We start from the raw sequence: 25,441 nt of genomic DNA, 5'->3' as shown, positions 1-25,441 counted from the left end.
GCCAGTGGTGATGTTTGGTGTTCGACTCTGAATTACTAATCAGACAGACTGGAGGTTTTACGTTCTTTTTAATACAAAAAAAAAAACCCAGGTGGAAAGCTCTCTGTTGCGCCACTTATTTTGGACTACAACTTTTTTTAAAATTGCTTAAAAATATGCAAGTTAACAAGCTTTAACTTGTAAAAAATTTTCCATAGACACGCCGGTAATGTCTGACGTGAAGGGTGACTGCAGGGAGAACAGCTTAAAAGGTTAAAGGAAACAGGCATAACATGTATGTTTGAACAAATTCTCAGTACATGCCCCAGCAGATGCGACTCCCTGCCTGCTAGTTAACATCGAGTCCTGGCAGTTTGTGGTCTGCTGCTGCGCGACACCGCAGGCCGACAGAGTAATCAGAAGAGACCAACAGAGAGCCGGCGAGTTTTGTACACGAGTCGGCCACTGATGTCAACAGAAATCAAGCCACGATGTCGCATGGTGTTTTGATGGAAGGACCTTCTTTTCTTCCAGCAGGAATGCGGATCACGATGCTGGAAGTTTCCCCAACATATTGAATTTAAAGCAGTTCTCACCATAAATACAGTGACTTGACTTCCTTAATCAACAAAACTAAAGATGCGATATTTCTCACCAACTTCCCCAGAAATCTGTGAAAGGGTTTCCTTCTGCAGACTTTTGGGCAAGTCACTATAATACCGTAACAAACATGAAAGTGTAGAGGAACATCTAATATTCAGCTTCCCCTCTGTACCCTCATCCCTGCAGGGCTGGATTTTAAAAGTAGGATGGACTTCAAAAACAAAATGGAACCTCACTTCTAAGGCCTTAATGAAATTTAAACTGTGCTACAAACATCAAAAAAGCTGAAATCTGTGAATTGAATCGGATATCAGTCACTTCAAAGCGACACCGACACTAACGAATCTCATAAAATGCCGTTTGTCAGTTTTATTTCCCCCACAGATATGCTATCTCAAAACTCACACTCATTAGCTCTTCTGGAAGCAGGACGTCACTGAGCCGTACAGATGTTTGCTTAGGTCAAAGGATAAATCCAATATAAAACTCAGAGGAAATTACTATTACGTGGTTACGAGAAGGTCCAACGTTGCAGTGATACTTTGACAAGTTTCCCCCTCATTGCCGTCTTTAATTTAACATCTTGATATCATGACATTGTTCTCGGTGCAAGACATTCCCAGCCTATCGCTTTGTGTTTGTTCAGTTACCCTGTCATGTCTAATGCATTTGTGTCCAGCTTAAACTTTCCTGTGGTCATCATTATCCTGTGAGCTACAACGGGACTTAGATTGTGCTCCAACACCAAAAGGCTTTGCTCCTTGCTGTCGTGTCATGCAATCCAAAAAACACAGCTAGGACAAAAGCTCTTATGGCTGCAGACTCAGGAACCCGTCTACCCTGGACGGGCTGCACTGAAACAAATTGTGTCGTGCATTTGTACGATGAAAATAAAGGCAGATTCTGATTCCTTAAGTAATTCCAAAGAACACAGCACTAACAGGTACAAATTACAGTACAGACTTAACATTCTCCAATTATCTTTCACTACAGGCCAAACGGTTAGACGCATCTTCACATTTCTGTAGACTAGAATATCTTGAGAATCAGTAAGAGGTCTATAGACATTAATATACATTTACTACATCATCAGACTTTGCTTTTGATATTTTGTACCATTTCCTCAGTTTACCTTTGATTGCATATTCATGTAGCCAGACGACTGCTGAATAAATGTTAAGTAAATAAAAGAACAATAACAACAACAAAAAAAAAACTAGTGTCATGTTTTAGAGTTTAGTGGATTTGCAGGCACTTAAACCTCAGTGCAAGTACAAAAACAAATCAGCTGACATATTGCAAATATGTTGCACTGATGTCAAGGCTACCAGAGTTAAAGAGCAAAATCTAGGCTATAAAAAAATAATTACAGTATAAAGCAATTCTGATAACTGACTGCATAACTTTTGAAATTTGCTGTTATTGAAAGCTATTTATCAATTAAACTGCATTATTTTGTAGTTTAGCTACAGTATTCATAATGCACAAATTCTGACTAGTTATGGATGTAGACTGAAAAAAAAAAATAGTCAAGATTTTGCTGTTAAATACTGATGCAGACATCATTGATGGTTGTAGAAGCTGCACGTTGAAAATCTGCAGATGAGCGCACGAAAAGTTATATCTGCACAGCAAGGTATGCTAAGCCGCAATTATAGCAAAGCAATTTCTACACCTTCAACATCACATCTCCACACTGTCAAACATCTCTTTTATGGCCTCCGTCGTCCCGAAGATAAAATCTGTAAGCTTATTTCGTGCCTCACTGAACCCAGCCTCCCACCAATGCTCCCTCCTAGGAGGAGGCATTGAGACAGAAATCTCCATAACAATTTTAAACACGTATAATTTGTATTCAGAATGACCCCCGTGTGTGACAGGCTGAGCAAACATCCAAACCTTATATTAGAAAAACAGCTCGGTGGAAGATAGAAACGGGATGAGGCGGAAGAGGGGCTGCCCGCCGACTCCTCAGTCGGGTTTCCTTTCGCAGCTTGTTCATTCATCTGAAGGTTAATAGAAACTCAAGTTGTACAATCCTAAGATCTTAAAGAGAAAGGGTGACGCGTTAAATTGTCAGACCATGCCAGGTGCGCCATAGAAATGAACTTCAGTGACTTTTTTTTTTTTCTGTCAGAGGATGACAATAAAAGTAGATTTCCTCACACATTCTTGCAAACATCCCGATACAAACGTTTGCAAGACTTCAAGGTTTTTAACTATGGCTGGTTGAACACAACGGGCAGCTTTCTAATTCGTCGGATTTTGATTGGATTAAATTTCTGATGCAAGTGCAATGTGTTTTTTTTTTTTTTTACCTCATGTGAAGATAACTCAGCCAACTGGTGCAGAAGGATGATCTGCATTCATCCTTGTCTAACTTGTCAATCAGAGGCTTAGACAAAATGTCCAAGTATGTTGCATAACCATTTTAATGCTTTCTAATCAACTAAGCTGACTCCATACATGGAGAAAAAGTTATTTTTGTGATTATTTTACAATGTTTGACCAAGTCAAACGTCTCCTAATCATGAAAGTAATCACTAAAACTGTCATTCTTGGAAGTTGATCAAGTATTATAATCTCAAAGTCAAAGATTCTTAGTCATGTGAATCATTATGTTTTCTCACAAAACTTAATTTGTACAAATAATATGCAAAATGTGAGCTTTATTCACATCAGTATTTAAGTAAGATGGGTGAGAAAAAATATTCTGTTACAGAACATAGAACCAGTTATCACAAACAACTGGTTCCATTCACAAACCATTGAAAACTTACCCCTGGGGGCAAAAAAAATAAATAACTAAAAATGTGAATCATATAAATAGAAAAGGCGATAACGGGAACCAGATTGAGTACGCAGTCCAACTGCACAAGCAAAGTTCCTGCAACGTGACTTCTTCCACATGATTAGCAACACCAGCAGCGTGAAGCTAATCTCTAACTGCAGGAAAGCCCACCGGGTAAGGAGGTGTGAGGAATCTGAGCGAGTTTGCTGGAACCATAATATAAGTGGCAGAAGGAGAGGAATTAATCACTTCAAAGAAGACCAAAATATGTCCAACACCTGCAGTGGTCATGCATTAAGACTTCAAATCTTGCTCACCACTTCCTGAGCGCCGGTTCACCAGCAGCTTGCTGAGCTATCGAGAGGACATTTGAGGAAACAGAGTTTATGTCTTTTAAACAAAACTTGTATTAGTTCCTCCGATTTTTGAATCTGAGAATGTTTATGAGAATGCACCAATTTTAAATGCCATTACCAAAGATGTAGGAGTATGAGAAGCTTCTTGGACAGTTAAGCAATCATCCACTCTCCCCAACTAAGAAAGCTTTCTTCAGGTGAGATCAAATTTTTTTCAAACAATTGTTGATTATGTTGTGTGCTTTTGGGTTTCCATCATGTTGAAATGTAAAATTATTTTAGGCCAAAATTTACTGATATTTATCATTTTATCCATCTTAACAAAAATATCTAAAAACAAAAAAATTGCAATTTCACAATGGATGTAAACTCTTTGAATCAACTTTAGTGTCAAAGAAAAAGTAATTTTTCAGGAGCCAAAACTTGTTCAACTGCAGGTAGGACTCGTTTCATATTCCCAGTTCATCTGCTTCTGTGTTCTTTGAGCCAAAGCATTATGACAGAGTTATTTTAGAATATGGAAAGACAAAAATAATTGAAAGCAATTTACGTAATTGTTTCCACCAGCTTCACACAACCAAAACACAAAAATGCAGAAAGGGAAAAGCACCGCGAGGTAAAGATAATTAGTGTCTGACATTAATCGCATTACATGCCCATTTATTTTCAAGCTAAAAGAAGGTTAATGTCTAAAATTTGGGCCAACATATGAAGTAAGCCATGAAAAAAAAACAAAAAAACTGGTAGGTGGTTTGAAAATGTCACAGCCAGGCGATAAGAGATTCTTTTCAATTGCAGAAACAGGGTTCCTCTTTAATTAGCTTTTAAAATGACATGTTGACAGTTTTCTTTGAAGACCTAATCTCTGTTATTTCTACAACATTACGACAAATTTAGACCAAGTCGTTGCTGTAAGAAAACATTCTTCTCCTGCACTGAATCGACTTTGCAAAAATATACAAGCGGCGTTGGGGAAATTAACTTTAATTGAGCTCTTCAACTACTTTGGAGCCAGCAAAGGTAATGCTCCTCCAACAAGCAGGAGCTGCTGAGGGATTTCTGATGGCGCATCACAACGCTGAACGCGGAATAAATCACACCACCGGTGGGGAGTTGGAGAATTAAAGCCGGTTTACGCACCTGGCTCTGCCACGTGAATAAGGTTTTATGAGAAAGGGAAAATTTAGTCAAGAGTTTGTTCTGCCAGGAGACCACCAGAAGGATGTTAATATTCAGGTCTTCAGGCGCATGCAACACTCGTTAAATGAATTTTCTCCCCGCGGCTCAAGGAGGACTTTGCATCTGGGTGAGGGACTTCAGATTCAATCATGGGTGACAGCCAAAGCTATCTAGAAAAAAAAAAAAAAAAAAATCTCCCCCTAATAATTACTCTTCTAACTTTTAATGTTGTGGCTCAGCACTGTTGTGGATTAGTCTCTCAACAACTGTGTTACACCATAAAAAGCTGCTAAAAATAGAATAAAACATCCATCTCTTATTCAAACACTTTGCAGCTAGCTCACTTTTTTTTGCCCCTCTTCTCACCGCTCTCCTTCCTCTCCCCTCCCCGTCTCACACATCCCAAAAAAAAATAAAAAATCGCAGCCATGCAGCAGAAGCTTCAAAGAGCATAGATAAGTTGGAGTAGCGCAGGAGCGACTGTAATTCAGCACAACACATACAATGGTAATGCCAGTTTCATGAAGCAGAGAGTGGCGTTTCAGTTTAAATCCTCCTCACTTAGTGAAGATGCTCCAGAGCATGAATGTTTAAGTCCCTGCAAAACTTTGGTTGAAATATTTGAAAGCAACATCAGGAGCGCGTGCACACTCTGTTAAGTTCTGTGGAAATAAATTCTTGAAAAATTGTGCACATGATTTTTGTACTTGATGCAAAACGAACAAGTTAGCTTTACCTCATATTATTTTACTTTAAGTGATCAAGTAGATCACTTAAAGTCAGAAATGGTAGACATGCGATCAATGCCTGATGTCCAATTTTCTTTTCCCATTTACGGTGGTGTGAAAGGCCAAATGAAGGCCTGCGCTTTCCTGCAACCTAAACAGTAACCTGAAAGAAGGCCGTTAAATATTGATGAGAGTGTTAAGAAAAAGCAGCAGGGATTTAGCTAATTTTGACACCGTCTGATAAATAAACTGTAAACGTGTTTCAGTAGGACTAAGAAAAGGGAAAACATTTCTGCACCGCAGCGGATGAACTCGCTGAGTAGACACAAGCTTGTAATCACTTAAATCTGCAGCGAAGCTCCAAGAACGATACTCGGCGTTAGATCAGCCAGGGGTGCATTTTACTGTAGTAAAGTGGCCCCAGGAAACTTTTTCCAAACTTAAAATATAAAGAATGATCGAGTCAATTCCTAAAAGCATACAGAGATGGAAGAATATACTCATGACCAGACAAGTTCAAAGTAACACCATTAGTTTTCGGAAACAGCCCACATCACCCCATACTCGTTATCCTCCCTAATCCTTACCACCATGATGTTGACATGGTTGCATTTCTTCAGCAGAGACGTGAAACTGGTATCAAACAGTGGTCCATGGGAAGGTGGAAGAGGCTAAAATCATGGAAACACTGAAAGAAACCTTGTCAAGGCAAGTTGAAGATTTATGCTGGAAACCAAATCTCAACAGCAACCAGGACCGTCAAACTGTAAGCTTAAATCCAATCAGGAATCTGTGGCGAGAACTGAAAAAACTGCTGTTCACGGACATGTAATCTGACAGAGAAAAGATGGTAGAGCAATATCCCAAAAGACTTCCAGCTGTAATTGCACCAAGAGGGAGTTCTACAAGGAATTAATTAAGGGGGACTGAATACAAAGAAAAGCAACACTTCTCAAATGTTTAATTGTAAATCTTTCCCTTCAAATAGACAGACCTGTGCCACTTTGAGTTCCATCATATTAAACCTCAAGGTGGCTTGTGGTTGTAATGTGAAAGAGATCAAAACCTATGAATACTTTTGCACAGTAATATTTTTTTAAGTCCTGCTGCAGCAGCTTAATCTCAACATCTGTCAACTACAAAAACACTTCAAACCTCCCTTCCAATAAATTAGACAACCTACCCAGCTCAACAAAGTATGAACATTAAGAACACCGATGATACATTTAGTGGGATTACTCCATACGGGTGTATTATTGCACTCCGCTAGTTAATGTCCTGTGTGATTTTTTTTTCTTTCCCCTCTTGCTTTTATGTCAGACCTGTGGCTTGTGCAGCCAGGCTGAGATCAAAGGATCACAGTCAGAATGAAAGTGAGCACACCATCCGCCAGCGCACACATGTTCACACCTGACATCTCTCTCACAGCCTATCAGCGCCAACACATCAACGTGTCACTCTGCGTTACTCTGAAACTGAAGCAGAAAATATAAAACCCGAGCGTGCGAGGAAATCACGTACGGCTAAAGTGGAACTGCGTTCTTTATGATGACAAGATTAAACAACGTTGGGAGAACTGAGCGATGAATCCATCAAAAGCTTTTTTTTTAAAGGGAGAGAGTTATAAGAAAAGATGCTTCTTTTTGCAGAAAGTGGGACAGATTTAACCCTTGCCTCCCTAAATACCTCCGTTGCATAACATTTCCACTTGGTATAATCTACCTTGAACAATAATTAATTAGAAGTGACACCCAGATCACCTAGAAGCCTACTTGGACCATGAATGCAACAAATCTCAAAACAAACAAAAATGCACAAGATGTTTGAAAATGTTCAGTGTGTATCAACACTTACTGGCTTGCATCAGCTGACCCTGGCGCCCAAACACCTGAGAGAAAGGGCTTCGGCTGCAGGTGAGCGTCTCCTCCATGGCCGATCCTTCTTCCTCTTCTTCTTTGGAGTGCACCGAAGGTCAGCTTTCCACACCGGAGTAGTCTTCTCTCTTTCCCCCCCCGGCCCCTCCTCTCTCTCTCTCAGCTGATTTGCCTCCGAAGTCTCTTCACGACCCCTTCCTACGCTTCCTCGCACAGGGAGGATATTTGGCTTCTTCAGTTGCCTCTAAGCTGACTGCAGATCAGCAGCTCGTCTGGTCGCCTCCTATGCCGTTGAGAGTTGTGCGCTCTTCTTTGGCTGACGGGAGATCTGTGTGTTGCGCTCGCTCTCTCAGCCTGCTCATTAAAGCTCCAGTGTGGCGCTGCTTCAGATGGAGAGCACAGCGTGAACAAAGCAAGAGAGGGGGATACAGCAATGAGAAGGAGAAGCCTGCTGCAGTGAGAAGACAGACTCGTACCCCTCTGATGAAACTGAGAGCAGTGATCACTGTGTGTGTAGATGTATGCAAGTGTGCATGTGTGTGTGTGTACCGGTGCTAGACCCCTCTGGTGCCAGTTTCCTCTTTTCCTAAAACTACTGGACTGCTAAAAAAGTGGTTGCCCCCCTTACTGTTATCGTCTGTAGACTCCATCTGTAATGGAGCAAAAAGTAGTTTCCAAATGATGATTTCATTTTCTAGTGGGGGGGAAGAAAAGCTGGCCCGACTAACCTTGGCTCTATGTGAAAAAGTAATTTCCTCCTAAACCTAACTGAGTAATCGTGCCACCCTTAGATTTTTTTTGGGGGTTTTTTTTAATGACACTGTGGAGGAATTTTGGCACTCTCGTCTTCGCAGAATTGTTTTGGTTCGACCACATCGGAGGGTTTTTTCGCATAAATATCCTACAAACTAGTTTTAGTTGTTTTTAGCTATTTTGTTGATATGTGAAGCCTTTCTACCAAAGTCCTGATGGTTTGATATTCTCGTTAAATACTTCCCATTAGAGAACAGATTTCGAGTTTCCTTCAGATACAAGCTTGACTAGTTATACAAAGATAACTAGTCTAATCATCTTTGTATGAAATTCAAATTTGTTGGGTGATCTAAAACTTAAATGTGATGAAGAATAAATGGAAGAAATCTGTTAAATAGATCGTTTTTACGTCATCTTTTAAATCCATTCCTTTAAGTTGAAATGCAGATGAGAACAGAGATGATTAAGACCACTGAAACAGGTTTATACACTTTGTAAACCTGTTTTAATGGCTTACAAAGCCTAAGACAACTGTAGCGTTCTCTCAGTTTGAATTGAGGAACACATCCAGAATCGATTTCCGAGAGCGAAATCTCTGCGAACTACATTTGCTTCAGAACAGTGAAGCTCCTCCATTCCATTTTCTCTCCCAATGCAACCCTACTTGAGGATTATCTTCCAAAAATAGACAGAGAAGACAACGAATCTCAGCGTTTCATTCACACACCCTCATCTGCATTAAGGTTTAATATAGCATCTTGCTAAAGCAGACAAAAAATATGCTTTTGCAAGTACCTCAACAAGAAAAATAAACAAGGATTTTGCACAAACGAACTGAACCATGGACACAAAAATCAGTTTCAAAGTAAAGGGGCCAGCGGATCATTAAAAATGGATCTGCATCTTTTATTAATGTTCCTGTTACCGCGACTATTCTGCTCCCACATTAACGGCACTGCAGAGGACAAAAAGCAATAGTTCCAACAAAGTGTTTTTCCCCCCGTGGTTTACCAGCTTGGTTTCACCGCTTTCACACAGTGAAAACTGCTAGGAGGGTTCGTCGTCTGTGCTTCAGTTAAAATTCATGCCAAGTAGCTACAGGTACTGTGGAAAGGCAATAAAACAAAGGCAACTTTTCAAAGAGAGAATGCAAGCTACCAGAGGCCATTCTGCTCATGTTTGTGTCGAAAAGAAAAGTGAAGGTTTTTCTTTCATCGCTCTGTTGCACAAACTCTGACAGAGTATTGTTTTTGATGGAAGAACTGCTACGATAGTGTTCGTCAATCACTAATATTTAAGCAACATGCTTTGGTTTTCCACAGAGAAAAATAATCCATCCAACTGACTGGTGCACAACTCAAGCACTCGTTGGGTGAGAGGCGGGGAACAACCTGGCTGGTGAAAACCAGCTCCTTCTGCTACACTTTGCTTCGTACTGAGGCTCTGGGTTCTCGACTGACTGGAGGCGTGGACTGTGGTGAGGTTTTAAATTTTGCCCATTGGGTAACATTTCCATGTGAATGTGCGCCAGTTCGACGCCAAGAAGCCTACCAGAAATTGCCTGGGTTGTAAACAACCATCCTCCACTGCGAAGAAAGAAGCGCTGATTGAATGGTTTTGTCCACTTCCTCCGTTGCCAAAACTACAGGCGGACTACAATTCTAAAACAGAGCAGAAAATCAACATTATTGTGCACAACTTCTTCCGTTTGCCAATCGGCCTGCTAAAAACTCTACTGGATGCAATCCGAGTCAAGGAGAGAAAGACCAGAATGTTCTGGAAGCAAGAACCTTTTAGAGCGGAATTACACAAGAAGGCGATGGCCAGGCTAGGTACACCCAAGACAGGGAAGCAGCCAATTAACCCAGTCTTTTTTTTTTTTTTTTTTTTAAACAAGGTGCCCAAAATAATGCACCCATACATGCATGGATAAATATGCAAACTTCACACAGAAAGCCCCAGATCAAGAAAACTGCGCCTGTGCACTCTGCAATTCAGAAATAATCTACAAAAGATCAAGTTTCAAAATGCCACGTCTTTCAAACTCCTTTGACTATGGTTGTATAATTGCTAATAATTACTGTATTTTGTTGCCTTTACTTCTGCGCTCTTCTACGACGAGATCTCATGCACACGACATTTTCACACCAGGGTTATATCTCACTGTGTTTCCGTTTGTCATTCAACCCTAAAATGGTTTAAGCATGATGAAATTAACAAGTTGGAGATCAAAGGTTTCTCATCAGACTTGGGGGATAGATGCTTCCATTTTGTTGCAGATCATCACTGATCTCGTGTCCTCACTTCCTTTCATAATTCCCTGGGAGAGTTCAATGTCGCCGCAGGCTAAAAAAATCCTACGCCGTTTTTTTTTTTTTTTGAGCATGCAAATGCAGCATCGCGGTTTGAAGTTCCAGCTCAGCTTGTGAGCTCTGGGAGATCCTCTACCTCCTGGCTCTGGATTGTCACTGTAGGTGCACTGGCACAGCTCAAATTCATGTGTCAGAAATCAGACAGCAAACTCCCTTTTACCCAAACATTCTGAATTGCCCCACTAAAATCCCACCTGGTGAGCATAATGCCTTTTAAAGCACAATCACAACAAATCCTTTAAAACGCAGCATTTACCAGTCTCTACTTTTCCTCACTTCAATAACAAAGCAAGCCTCTCAAGTTATTTGGATATAGCAGATAAAAAAAACACATACCAAAAAGAAAAAAAAAGTCCAAACCCCCTTGTGATCACATATTGTGAAATCACTAACAGCGTTTAAAGAGTAGCGGTATGAGCTCCACCAGAGGGGAGAACGAATCCAGAAGCCTTTCGACAGATCACAGTAAATTAAAGCAGCTACGTTTGCTGCTGCTGAGTTCGGTGTATCTGCATTTTATCGCAGCTACCGCCATGACGCAAGGGGATGTGGCAATTAAAGCAATATGTCAGCACCTCTGACACTTGGAGCTCCCTTCTCTGAGTAATGAAGAATCATGAAAAAAAAGATGATATTTTATTTAAACCCCAGAAGTTTGTCTGTAGTGATAGTCGATTTGCATTGCTGTCTGGTTTCCAATTAAAGCCACATTCTCTCACCGTGCTGCATGTTGCTGAACAATTACAATTAAGCAGAAATTACCTTCTCTGCTAATGATTTAACTGTGTGTGCAAATAGAGAACACACAAACCTCGCCTCTGATGGACAAACAGGAACGGCAGTCTGCTTTCGAAGGAATTAGCCATATGCTATCATGAAGGTGCCATTTATGACTCAATTACAACAATTTCAAAATCAGCATTAATTTACAAAAAAATACTTTTAGGCACTGAATGCATGCAGAACCTCTTATGATGTTGGTTATTAGTTGTACATAATCTCTAAACCTAATGAAAACTAAGGTGCATTTATTCTGAAATGGGCAATAAAGTCAGACAGGCTTAAAAACTCTCGTCAGTGCTACACTGTAAATTAGCTAAATGTGCACCACACTAAAAGCACTTTGGTTCCTTACATGTCATTGTGAATTTAATGTTTATGTTGGATGCTCTGCTTTGTTCCATCATGTCAGCTAATGGTATTTTGAAGCTAGCTTACGCATGTTTGCATCCTATCAACACGAAGGCATCGTGTGGGAGTTTTAGAGCCTTTACTCTTCAAAGTTATTTTACATGCTGCTCTCTATTTAGATCCAGTCCAAATTTACATTAGGTTTTGTTTTGTTTTGTCCTGCAAGAAGTTCTGGCAACTACATGTCATTGCAAACAAATTGCATTTGAACCGTTATGCAAGGCTTGGGTTTTTAAAAGGTCAGAACACTCTTGAAAAAAGTTTTTATATCTCAAGAGTCTTTTTAAAATTAGACTCAAAGACATCTTTAAAAACCACAGACGAATGTACGGAATGATGAAATGTGGTACAAGACCTTGCAAAACACTTCATCGTTCTAATCTAAGCTTTCAATTTGTTTCAATTGAATTATCTATTAGACTGGCAGAAAGAACACGGTAAAGAAAATGTCTGTTTTTCTTTTACTGGGACTACAATGTGTTCAGCTAATAAACTGACCAACAGCCTCCCTGTTCCTGCTAAAAACAAGGATCCTTGGAGCATGATGCTGCTTTTGCAATGTTTTGCATGGTTATTGATGTTCAGGGTAAGTGATAACGGCCTCACTGCAAAGATATAAGGAAGAATATATATATTTTTTTTCATCTTAATAGAGAGCTGTCTAAGACTTGGGCCATTATTTCAGGAAGGTGGCGACATGGTATGTCTGTTGTTTAAAGCTGGACAGAGGAAAGTCCAAATTAAGTCATTAATAAATCCAGCACAAAATGTAAAAATGAAACCTTGCAAACTGAGAATTTAAACTGTTCTGAAAAAAAAAAATTGATCTTTGAGGCAAAGTCATGTCAAAGTAAGTGAAAAACATACCTTTATCTGTACACACTGATCCAAACTTTGGGTTCTCTCGCCGCTTTTCTCAGGTTCTCTGTGCAACTAAAACTCTACTATGCCAGTCGCATTGCAAAATTTACTCGTGTGGGTTTGAACAAAGACAAGAGTGTGTGGTGGGTGGAATTGTAAACATATGCAGAGGCTGGAAAGGCTAGCAAGTGGGCAATAACAGTCCTGTGTTTTCGAAAAGTATCTTATACTGCATCTAAAAAAGTAGTATATATTATGCTACATTAAGCACGTAGCAGTAAAAAACAAATCTATGTTTCTTGCAAACTGTATTTGAGAAACCTGGGACTCCTCTCACTCAAACTGAGACACCTGGTTTTAAAAAGAGTTTTTTGTTTGTGTGTTTTCCCAAATATTTTTCTCATACAGCAAGATATTCATTTTTGATCATGAGAAAAGGTGCATGATGGATAAGTTTGTTGTACAGCAATTTAGATTTCTCGGCACTGAAGCAAGAGCCCAAGTCTTTTGTAAGGAAAAAAAAAACTGCTACTTTCCATTTCTTGCTGCTCTTTGGGATTTTGTTTTGCTCTTTTGCCACAACTTGTCACTTTATTTAAATAGAACCTCAACCTCTGCCCCAGAGTACACCAGCAAAAAAAAAAAATTACGCAACTATCTTGGTAAATAAATCTTAGTGGACAGTCAAAGGTCAGGGGCTGCAATTCAGTCATCAGAACAAAATATGTGCACACAAATTTCAAACACAGACTCCGGGGAACGCATTTGACATTTTACAGAATTCATCCTGTTCTCACACAAATGTACATTACCCTATGTTTTTTTCCCCCCTCTTTAAAATGGTCCTTTTATGTTGAACTCTTTGGAAACAAAAGAGATAACATGTTTTAAAAAGCCGCTTTGTTGCAGGATTCTTAATTGCTTTGCAGGAGAGCGAGTGACAGTGAGTTTGACCGTCTTTGCTCCTGTGTTCAGCTGAAATTGCCTCCCTCTCATTGTTTTGTCTTCTGTCAAACACCAGCATTAAGTGAAGCAGCAGTGGCATCTGACCATATCGGCTTTTTATTCATCACTGGAAAAAAAGAGAGCGTGAGGAAACACTGCCCCCACCTGGCCATCCTGTACCTTGTTGAAATATACCGCTAATTTTATATAAGAGTTGTTTTAAAAAGTGAGTATGGTTCAAAACATTTAGTTTTCAGAATATGAAAAAGCAATGTGGACGTATGAAATTCTAATCTTAAGCAAAATATTAAACGTTCATACTATCTGTAATGACTACATGGGAAGAAGGAAAAGGGAATAGCTGTTCATTTTTCAGCAGGTTTGCTTCAAACACTCAACTCAAACGTTTTGGGGGCATTTTTTTTTTCTAAATGTTGAACTTTGTTGGCCATGACTTACCAATAATTTGGCTTCATGAAAGTGTCTTCTGTCCGTGTTGTTCACCAACCCTGGTCCTCAAGGCACACTGTCCTGCATGTAGACGTTTCCCCGATTTTGACACACCTCACACCAGTTCAGGAAAACCCTGTTAATCAACCATCAATTGAAATCAGACGTGTTGAAGCAGAGGAACTCCTAATACCTGGGTGTCCAAAGTCTTCAAGGGTCGGTTTTCTGCATGTTTTAGTTCTCTCTCTCTGGTAGTAATGCTGCGTTCCAGTTACCTCGGAAGTCAAATAACCCGAGGTGACAGTGTTCCAATTAAGACGGAATTTCAACATGGCGACGTCCGTACCTGTTGCAAAGATAATTTTAAGCTTTATTTTCCACAAGCAAACACCACTTATAGTAGTTTGTTCAGTGTAGAGTTGTAGGCGCTACATGCAATGTGTGTCTTGTATAAACATGTTTCCACTAAATCTACTGTTGATGCTAGGAGCGGCTATATTGAAACACAAAGTCGACAGTAAGTCTTAACCTGGAGTAGCTCCCAGTGGGAAATCTGAGCTAGGAGAGAGTTCCAGTTGATTTTTCCTAATGGGAAGTTGGCAATTGGGAAGTAGCGTAACTACCTACTCAGCATGCCAATGTTTTGCTCAGGCCTGCTAACGAGCCATCATTTGATTCAGCTGTGTTAAAACAGGGAGATAACTACAGGATTTTTTTTTTTTAAAATCTCCTTGAAGGGTAGTTTTCTGTTCTCTTCCACATCATTCTCTTTTGCTTTTTATATTAGAGCTTTTGAAATATTTTTTACGTATTCAATTAGGTTCACCACTCCAATAAATGTTAATTATTCTTCTAAATATTGTTAGGGCCCACTTTACTCTCAAATCATAGACAGATGGACTATATCCTTTTGAGTCTTCATCTTTAAATAATGTATTTTTTTCTTCTTCAACATCAATGATGTCTATGACTAAATATATCTGCTATAATTTTGGACACACTCATTTCAACAAAAGATTTAGTCAGAATCAGTAGCTTGTACATCTTGACTTTTGTTTATAAGTCACAGTACTTTGAACCCAGCTGAATTAGATGCTAATCCACATCAAGGAACATTTTCTAAACAGAGAATCACAACTCATATTCAGTTGACGCTCAATTTATTTTTAACACGTGCTTGAAAAAAAAAAAAAACAGCAACTTTAGTGCAAATCAAACAGGAATTATTCAAGAACATGATTTTAAGTTATTAATAAATATACATGACTCAATTTACATTTTTAAAATGCTACAAGCACTTTTCACAGTTCAGCATCTGTCTCCCAATCTATTTTGTACATCCAATAGGTTTCAGTCAGAACCAAAAAAACCAACCCAAAAAAAAAAAAAAAAAAAAAAAAAAATTAACAGATACAGAGACTTATCAAGTTTCAGATTACAAAATTAATATTTAAATCTCACACAAAATAATTACCCTGTATAGCAGTTATTTTTCCAAACTTTTAGTTGATATAAGAAACAAAATCTTACATAAAAACAAATACTATTTGATTTAGGACACTGTGCAACATTTTTTTTATATCACACAAGAATATCATCTCCCAGCCAAAAACAATTTTTGAAAGTACGAACAAAAGTGAAGTGCTTGTGTGTTCTAGATGATAAACAAACAATATTACATTTTCAATCACTGTAGGGATAACAACACACCACAAAACAAATGTTTGATAAGTATTTCTGGGAAGATGTGCAAAACAAAGCATAAAGAAGAGAGTAAGTCAGATGAAAATGCACAGATGCCAAATATTGGGATTGGTTCAGTCAAAGATGCAACTAACTTCACATAATAGAAACACAGTACTTCTATTTGGGGTTGCGGTCCAAATGCATCAACTGGCAAGATTTCTCAGTTGTAGAGAATTTGTTTACATCAATCTGTAAATGCATGAGAAAATAACACTTCATCGCACTTAACTTAAAAGATGTTCATATGCTATTCCCTCTGAACAAGAATTACACGTAGCTCAGATGTGAAAGTAAATTTCAATAAGACAATGGTTTATATAAAGCAGCTAAATAAATTATTCGTCTGAGAAATACTGAAAGATGATACACTTTCACTGTTGTCATGCTGTATTTTACCATTCTAAATAAATTTCATGGCACACAAGAGCATTCTACTCAAACTCATTTAGTAGCAGCGGGGCATCAAAAAATGCTTTTAGCATTAATTTCAGTAAATATTACATTCACAGCAATTATGGAAAACCCACTACTCCGACTGTCTTTCTAAAAATTAATGATTACAAAACATGAGGTTCAGGCCAAGGTTACATTATATTGTGCTACTGTTTAAAACTCAGGGTTTTTTTTTTTTTTTTGTAACTTCAGAAAAAAAAAATCTCCAAATGTTGAATTTTTGAACAGTAGACTCTTTACTCAGATTGCTGACCTTACCCCTCAGAGAAAAGCTTCATGATCAGATTCAGTATTGAAGTTGTATCAACATAATTCATCATAAATGTGTGTAGCGAGAGCAGAGGCTCACACACAGCATGCAGTAAGAATTGAAACCAAAAGGCAACAGAGTACAAAGAAGAAAAAGTGCAAATGCATGCCAGAAATGATTGCCACCTGCCATGCTCTCTAAACCGCCCATCAAGAAGGAAATGTGAGGAGCTCAGTTCATCCTACTTCCTTTTCCAATTTGTAGCATGAAGCAGCCAGATTAACTTCAAGTGCAACTCCAAGCTATTGACACAGCAAGCTTATGCAACGAAGAATTCTTTTTTTCCTCAAAATCTCAAGCTACTAAAATGGCATTCACACATTCGCTCAAGTTCGCATTACAAGCCTGTTTTATCCTTTCTGTAATCAGTCATTTATTGTACACTATAATGCAGTCTACTGGGTTTCCAGTGTGATTACCAGTACTTCTCCCTGTAGGGTAACGGACAACGTTTCATACAGTGGAGTCCTGAAACGACAACATAATACAGAATTAAAGTTATGAATGGAAAACATAACAAATCATCAGGTTTTATGTACATTGCCCTTCACACATAGCTTTACCCCAGAGAAAGATATAGTAAAAAATGCAACCAAAGAAACATGGAGAATGGTAAAAGCCAAAAAAAGAAATCCCACAGCCAGAAAACACCAGCAAAGAGGAACATCTTGTCACCAAGATTACAACTACTGGATCCTTTATGCTTTATGCATGACTCCCAAATGGTATGACTCCCATTTGGGAGTCATACCAGAAAAAGGCCTTGTTTGTCCTACTATCACAAATGTAACCACGTGGAATTAGCTAAAAGATATTGCGCGTGGCAACATTATCTCAGAATTTTGAGAAAACTGACCCTAAACACACATCAACAGAGATGGATCACCAGACACAAAAATCAACCCTGCACTTTTCTATATCAATTATACTATTGGTACAAATGTATTTACCTGCACATCCTGGAGGATTACTCATGTTCTCAAGCTGAGGTTTTCTGCTCAGGGCAGCCTTTAATGGCTCCAGATGCAACTTCTTCAGTCTGAGCAGCAGCAGATTTATCTGTCAGTGGGACACTCTGCGGAGGTTTCACAATAGTGATTTTAATGGGAATTCCTTTGATGCTGTGCTGCACTCTGCTGTACTGCCGCAGAGACGGGTTGAAAGTGCGAATGGGAACTTCTGCCAATGTGGGTGCCTCTTGTTTGGGCTGTATGCTCTCCTTAATGATGATTTTACTTCGTTTGCTTGAGAAGACGGTTTGCACTGGAAGAATGGCAGGTCTCTTTGTAGAACCAGATGTCTGGAGTCTTGTGTTATGCCGAGGCGGGGATTGCAGTTTCTCTTTTAAATGGGAAACTCCTCGATGCGAGTGTTCGTTGTTCTCTTTCGTGAGAGAGATTCCTCCCTCTTTCCTTTTTTTCATCTCCTTGGCCTTTTTGGGGCAGACGGCCATGTGTTTGGTTCTGCTGCGGCGCATTGTGAACTCTCTGTTGCAGTGAGGGCAGACAAAGATTTCTACCTGTGCAGGTGACAGTTTGTTTGCTGAAGAAATTGACTTGTTTCTATGTGGCATAATCCTCTGGACAAACTTCTTCTTCCTTTTATTGAGTATTTTGATCTTGACTGGTGGCTCTTGATTTGGTTTGGACCGGATTCCCTGACTGACTCTGACTGAAGTATTTAGTCCGTTAGCAGAGTTTGTCGTAGACAAAACTCCAATCTGGGTTTTTGCAAAGTGGCGCAAGGGGACAGGATTTTTTCTAGGCGTGTATCGCTTCTTATCGCTTGCATTTGCACATGCCAAGATATGCTTGTGCAGCTCTGGCATGTTGTCAAAGCTTTTCCCACACTTGGTGCACCGAATAGCTGTACTAAAGGTTTGTGGGATGTTGTGGGTGGTGAAGTTAGTAGCTGAAGCAAGTGACCCTGCAGGGGATCTGTTGTGGTAAGGAAAGGGAGGCGGCTTAAAGCTGGGATAATGCTGGTTTATGCCAAGACGAACATCAGGCCCTTTGATCTTACCTCCATCTGAACTCATGATCTTAATTGTTGTAAAGAGCTCATCAGCAGTCATGTCGACGTCGCATTCTTCCTTTTTGACAGATTTTTTTGATTCCTCTGGCGACTTTGTGACTGAAGGATCTGTATTGATTTTACTTGTGTTGTTGTAGTTCTGAGGTCTCAGTTTACCCTTTTCTTCTTCCGTGTGTGAGCACTGCTGGCCAGGATGCAGTTCATTTTGATGCTGCTTCAGATTGCAAAGGTAGACAAATTCTTTTGTACATGCACTACAAACGTAGGTCTTTCCGACACCGTGAAGACTCGATCGATGGTCGAGAAGCGCGGATGGCTTGCCAAACAGCAGCACACAGAACTCACATTTGTAGGGCCATTCATCTGCATGGTCAGCCACATGATGGCCAAGTTCTTTCATTGAGTGGAAGAGTCTTTCACACACGTTGCAGATGAAATTCTTGGTGAAAGTCTGCTCCTCTGCATCAACTGCTGTATCAGTTGAGGGTTCTTCCTCAGTTTTGTCAGGAGGAGAGGCAGGAGGTGTTTTAGGTGCGGTTTCAGACATAGAAACAGACCCATCAAATACTTCCTCGACTTTTTTTGTAGGAAGCTCCGCACTAACAAGTTCTATACCAGGTTTTGAGTCTGCCACAGGAGGAGAATCAGACGTCATTGGGGTGTTAGATGCCAGGGTTACAGATTCTGGGATGCCAGGAGTGTCCACAGGTTGAGGATCGGGTAAAGATGTGATCTGTTGTTGTTGATTAATGACCATCTGAGTGGGTGCTAGAGGCTCAGCTGTATTCTCTTGTAAAGTTACTGCAGCTGGCACAATACCTCCTGGAGCTTCGAGAGCTATAGTACACTCTATTAAGACAGTGTTGCTGGCTAATTTGAGTAGGGAATCATTTAAGGTTACAGTGGGTGGGAACGACACTTCTGACACAGGAGCAGATTCAACCATCGGTGTGTTGAGTGCAATCTGATCAGTGAGAAAGACGTGGCTAGGTAGATTCAGGGTTGGGTCAAGTGGCTGGGAGAGAGTGACAATGTTTGCAGAGTTGGCGGAGGCAAATGCAGTAGTTAAATCACACTGTGACGAATTTAATGGATTTTCTGTGCAAATCACCAAGGGTTCTGGAGATATGTTTGGTGCAAGTACCTGGATTGGTTGGTTTGAGGGGTTGGAAAGAGACGGCGGTGGAGTCAAAACTGTGATCAACGAGGGAGCAGCAGGGAGTACAGTGTGAGTGATTGGAGAAGCAAATGCTATGGCGCACTGTGGAGATGGTTCCAAGGCAAGAGGAGCAAGTGACGCAGGTGATTGAGTCAGAGAATTTGGGGGTAAGGCAAGTCCATAAACAAGTCCCTCAGCAACATGCTCCAGTTGGTTCACAACATCCGAACCTGTTACAAGAGTCAAGTCTGTAACTACAGGCGTTTCTGGATTCACGTGGCTTATAATTTGCTCCTCACTACTCATTATGACCTTTTCCGCCACATTTGAATTTGAACCCTTACACATAGGATCAGATTCACCAGGGCTCTTTCTTTGTAAACTCAAATCTAGCGCAGCATCAGCTGATGCTTCATCTTCATTTCTTTTGACTGTATTAGAAAGATCCAGGGGTTGCTGGTTACATGGATTACCACCAGTAGCTGGGGCCCAACTCTCTGACAAAATGGGACTCCCTTCAGGCACAGCTATAGAATGAGTTGCATCATTATTCTCATTTCCTGTTTGTTGGACAGGCGAATTACGCTGAGCATCAATCTGTCTTTTACTTCCATCACCCAAGTCCAATGGATCTGGCTCTCCCGTTTCTTCATTTGCCACAAGAATTTGCTGTGACGTCCCAGTGGGAGAGCCAGTTCTTCTCCTAAACTTTCCAGTCCCAGAAGGTAGGACATTGAGTGAAAGAGGTGATGAAGACTTCTGTCCATCAGTGATGAGGGCAACTGCAGGTTTAAAACCCTCCTGTTTCTCAAGAAGCTGCTTAAGTTTTGGAGACAGGAACACAGTGCGTTCCTCTTGAACAATCTCTGATTCTGTATTCTGAGGGAACAGATTCTCAATCAATGATGACAAAAGTGATGATGAGGGTGAAGACATGACCACCTCAGACTGCAGTTCAGTTTTAATCTGTGGTAGGAGAGGTGGTGTGGCGGTTCTTCTTTTGGACTGTTGTTGACCAGGTGCTTCTGTATCTGTGTTTAAAACTTGGCTAATCTGCGCAGGGCCCAAAATTAGGGTGTCCATTCCAACTAAAGTAGAGGACCCAGAGCGGATTTCCATTTCACAGTTATTTATTGTACTTGTTGATAGTATCTTTCCATCAATGTAAAAGCTAAGATTCTCGGAAATATTACTAGACACATCTAGCATATATTGCTCTGCTTGTTCTCCATTATTTTCCAAAACAGCAGTGGAAATAGTTTTCGTGGCCTGTGTCTGTTGTTGAAAAGATTCACTTAGTAGTACTTGAGGTACTTCCTCTTGTGTCAGCTTGGCATTTTCTTTCACTGTAGGATGCAGTTGGCCATCAGGGATCCTGCCCTCCTCATGCTGTCTGTTCATACTTGTGGATATCTTCTCTGGAGGTTTGCAAGGATGATGAACGTGCATGTGTCGTTCCAAGCCTTGTTTGCAGGTAAAACATCTGTTACAGTGGTGGCACACAAAAGCTTTTTTGTCTGTATCTTCGATGGGGAGCTTGTGAGAATATAAGTGCTCCCAGCTGATATCTAGTTGTTCTTGTGTATCCACCCTGTCTCCACATTCAGAGATGTACAAGTGGGAAGAGTCTTCCATCCTCACTTAGCATATGTATATAGTTGTTTGATCGATGTTTTTCCACACAGGATAGCAGGAGCAGTCATACCTATTAAGATGATAAAGAAAATACTAGAATTCAGAAGTGTGATACAGATCATTGAAGGATTGAATTACATCAACTTTAGCAAAATAGAAAAGAAACAAGACTATGAGAAGCATTAGCAATAGGAAATATTAGCTGGCTAATGTCGTTTGTGAATCTAAACATCATTGACCTTTTTACGAGGTCAATCCTAAAAACCTGAATGTAGTAACACAACCAATCATAAGTGCAACATGGTTAACAATGGCAAAGCCTTGCCATAAGATAGAAACAAGATTTAAGCAACAAGCATCATATGTATTAATTCCAACGGGAAAAGGAATTTATAGAGGAAATAAAAAACTGATTGAGATAAATATAAATATAAATAAGATATGGGAGACCTAATAATATACTTCAACTGTTAACATCGTTGCTGTACCACATAGAAAAATTGTTTTACATGCCAGAAAAAAAACAAAAAAAAAAAAACAACTAAACTTATATGTTAAGTTTACGTCACAAATGCATCATATATTTCTGGAAAAATATCAAAACGTTAATCCAAAAGAAAATGTGTCTAAAACTGATACGGTATTAGATTAGAAATGCTGTGAAAAAAGTATGTCCTCCTTACAGTTTTCCTTTGTAAATATCACATCACAAAAACAAATTAAATATTCAAATTCATTTTATAAAGGAAAAAAGCCTAACTAAACCAAGCCTAGACTACGTAAAAAATAAAAATAAAAATACAAAACATAACTGAAAGTAGCAACAACTGTCATCAACACGTTCTTCAGTTTTGTATTAACTGTATTTACATTTTGTATTAAAATTGGTTTAATGATCTTTAACATTTAAGCGTAATGGAACAGCAACAACAGAGGAATACCTTTTATAGAACTACACTTCTTATTTACAAATGTTTCTTTGAAAGTTGGTAAGGTTAATTTAAATATTTAGACTGGCTTACCATTTTTACCGCAAGGTTAGAATGGGTGTTTGTGGAGCTTTATGCAGATTTTTTTTTTTTTTTTTTTTGAGGTTTTTCTGTTGGGGAAAAAAACAACAACATGTAAATGGTTTAAAGGAAAACTGATCATTACTGTATGCTCCCACAAAACAAAAAGAAGCACAATTTAATAATTAGCAATGAGGTGAAAGTGAATGATACAAGTAGTAGTTCCTCTTAACAGATAGGAACAGAAAAAATAAAGCACATTAAAGGATAACAAAACAGAAAATTCTCTTGAGAATACTACCTAGATACCCTTAAACATTATTTAAATGTCTTTTACATCAATAGTTATAAAATACTAGCAAAATATACAGTTGACAATAGGGAGGTGGATTTTGACATAAACCTTATGTTCTATGACAAAATGGCAGGCCTGTCATGTCTTATTTGTTCTCCCATGAATCTTGTTTGGAAAACAAATGTCAATTTAAATACACACAAAGCCTAAATCTAACTTGTCACTGATTCGAAACACGCTTTTCCAAAAACATACGTTTTAAAATGTATATTTCGCATAATTATGCACACAATGCAGCGTTTAAGTACATAAAGACACGAGATGACACGTAAACAAAGACTTTTTAAATATATGTACATTTCCGTTATATTTACAGCACAATGATCCGGTGAATTCTTGTACAAGTGAGGCACTATTAAATATATTAGCAGAATCTATATAATTCAAGGGCCTACAGTAATGAATTAGTAGAAGCTATTTTAAAATATTCGGTTTCTATTTTAATTACTGTAGGCTACAACAGGTCTATTTTTTTTACCACTACCACGTACATACCGATAAATAACAGTTGTTTTATTTTAATAAGTTAAAGGCAGACAGGCGAAGAGGTGCGCCTCCCCTGGTTCCGTGACGCTGCCCCGTCCTTGCTCCATTGCTAACAGCTCACACAACACGTCGTCACATTTACTCTGGCTACAGAGCCAGCTAGCTCCTCTTAATTTAAGGTCAACTAGATTTACGAACGCAAGCTTTTAACTATTTACCGAGCAGAATTAAGACACTAAGAAATTACTAAACTAACGTCTTCGAACAAAGCCTCATACACCATTTTAAAAAAGGGAGTTGTTATCGACCGCTGTGTACGCATCTACCGATAGCTACAATGCTATTGCTAGCTTGTTAGCTTTTGCCAAGAATTAAAACCAAATGTTAACCGCGACAGCCTCAAGTACAGCTTGGTGGATAAAATTTGGAAGAAAAAGGAGGTCTTTAAACATACATGTTGCTTCCAAAGTTCCAGAAAGGTTTGAAACAGTCCTGTTGTGCACCTTGTAGACAGCTGTTTTTCCACTTTACTCTATCAACAAAATTCCGGCGTTCTGATTGGACAGGGAATTAGGATGTCAAAATATAACCAATCAGTGAGAGGCTTCTTAAAGTTGAATTTTTTAAAAGGACAAAAAGACTGTTCTTGCAGATAAAATACACCTAAACTGAACTAAACTATTATTGTGGTGTGTGAATATAATCATTTTATTATTATAGAATTAAAATTAGTAATACTTACACATAATGTTTTTGAATACCGAAAACCTAGATCGTGAAGAAAATTTGAATACTTGTGTAAAAGATGGTTTTACAATGTCTGCGATCTTTTTTTATTAACTTTTCGTATCCGACGTAATTGCCATTGAATTTTACGAGTTCCAAAAATATTTATGCCCATTTTACATGGTACAGTTGAAATTTTTGAAAAAATATTTATACAATTTGTTTTAGATCACACGGTGAAAGTAACAGATATATTGTTAAAAAATAAGAGGAAGATGTGTTAAAAAATAAATAAATAAATCAGGAGCGCACCTGCGCGTGTCCATAAAAAAATGGTTGTTTCAAAGTAAAACTGGGAAGTGTTGCATTAAAAATTAAACTCGACGATTAACTGCAGCATTTTTTTGTGATCTGACATTATTTCATTAAATTTTTTTTATGCTGTCTGAATATCAGAAATATTATTCCAGATTTGTCAAAACTGGATAACGGGTTAAAGAAATGGCCATAAAAACATGTCACTATATTCTTTGCCATTGTAGTGTGTTATCTTGACCAGGAGAGGGGGCAAAATTAAAAGACTTTATTTCAATAAAGATGAGCGCACCTCCGCGGGTAAATGTTTGCAACATTTACAAATTTCCAGAGTAGGGATTGTTTTTGAATGTGCAGTCATTTTTGGTATCCCACAGTAACCTTATGATACTTATGTGCGTAGTATATACAGTGATTACATCTGAGGTGTTATTCAGCAATGCGTGTAATCGCATTTATTCAGGTAAAGAGCTTACAAAATATCTGTGCACAAACACGTAGTTTGATTAATTTGTTTGTATTAACTTGAACTATATGCTTTACGACCATTTCAAGCGATTATATTTTGAAGAGAGAGGGATTAAGCTGCAGACTGTAAACAAAAGAAATATTCATCAATAAGACAACTTATAGCTTGTTTTCAGACAAAAAAAAATGTGAAAACTTTAAATAGTTTAAAAGCCATATAAAAAGATGTGTACAAACCCATTCAGTACACTGAGAAGCAATTTAGTAGTGAAACTAATCACACACAGATGTGTTTGAATTGAAAGCCATTATTTCTGTTAATTATAATGATTTTTCCACATACAGGTAATGTAAACATGACATTTAGAATTACAAAATTTCTATTTTCTAATCTAAAAAAATAAGAAAATTCATTTTTTCTCAGGTGTTTGTCTCTGTGTTGCCCTTCAATAGACTAGTAACCTGTCCATTCCATTAATTTTTTTCCCCAAAAATAATTATTTAAAGACTTATTTAGTTACTTATTTAGTTACTAATATTAGTTGACACTAATATTAGTTAGGGATTTCTACTGAAGCTCCCAGGAAGTATGTTGCAATGGTTGTAACTTAAACCTTATAGGTGCTGTATAGATTTTCGGGGGGCAATAGTTTAATGGCAGC

At 38.8% G+C, this 25,441-nt stretch overlaps 2 protein-coding genes across 2 annotated transcripts in view; both read right to left on the bottom strand.

Moving 5' to 3' along the window:
- Positions 1-14,218, bottom strand: part of LOC106957451 (putative uncharacterized protein C1orf196) — a 28,265-nt gene extending 14,047 nt beyond the window's left edge. Inside the window, exons 1-2 of the mRNA XM_015048814.1 lie at positions 14,092-14,218; positions 7,491-7,890 (exon numbers count right to left, since the gene is read on the bottom strand). Coding sequence (XP_014904300.1) covers positions 7,491-7,566 — 76 coding nt within the window. The 5' untranslated portion in view covers positions 7,567-7,890; positions 14,092-14,218. The remainder of the gene's footprint in view (positions 1-7,490; positions 7,891-14,091) is intronic.
- Positions 14,219-15,225: 1,007 nt separating this feature from the next.
- prdm2a (PR domain containing 2, with ZNF domain a) lies at positions 15,226-23,834 on the bottom strand. Its single transcript, XM_015048816.1, has 4 exons — positions 23,725-23,834; positions 22,442-22,518; positions 17,542-21,489; positions 15,226-17,059 (listed from the first exon to the last, which is right to left on the bottom strand). Exon 3 carries the CDS (start codon positions 21,417-21,419, stop codon positions 17,571-17,573), a length of 3,849 nt encoding a protein of 1,282 aa, XP_014904302.1. The 5' UTR covers positions 21,420-21,489; positions 22,442-22,518; positions 23,725-23,834; the 3' UTR covers positions 15,226-17,059; positions 17,542-17,570.
- Positions 23,835-25,441: the final 1,607 nt, after the last annotated feature.

Source organism: Poecilia latipinna, unplaced genomic scaffold, assembly GCF_001443285.1.
Source record: "Poecilia latipinna isolate Pla-1442-1.1 unplaced genomic scaffold, P_latipinna-1.0 Scaffold904, whole genome shotgun sequence".
Lineage (NCBI taxonomy): Eukaryota > Metazoa > Chordata > Actinopteri > Cyprinodontiformes > Poeciliidae > Poecilia > Poecilia latipinna.
This window is presented reverse-complemented; position numbering and strand designations above follow the sequence as displayed.

Excerpts from the sequence above, each read along its gene's own strand:
- prdm2a (XM_015048816.1), bottom strand. The coding sequence starts at position 21,419 with ATGGAAGACTCTTCCCACTTGTACATCTCTGAATGTGGAGACAGGGTG.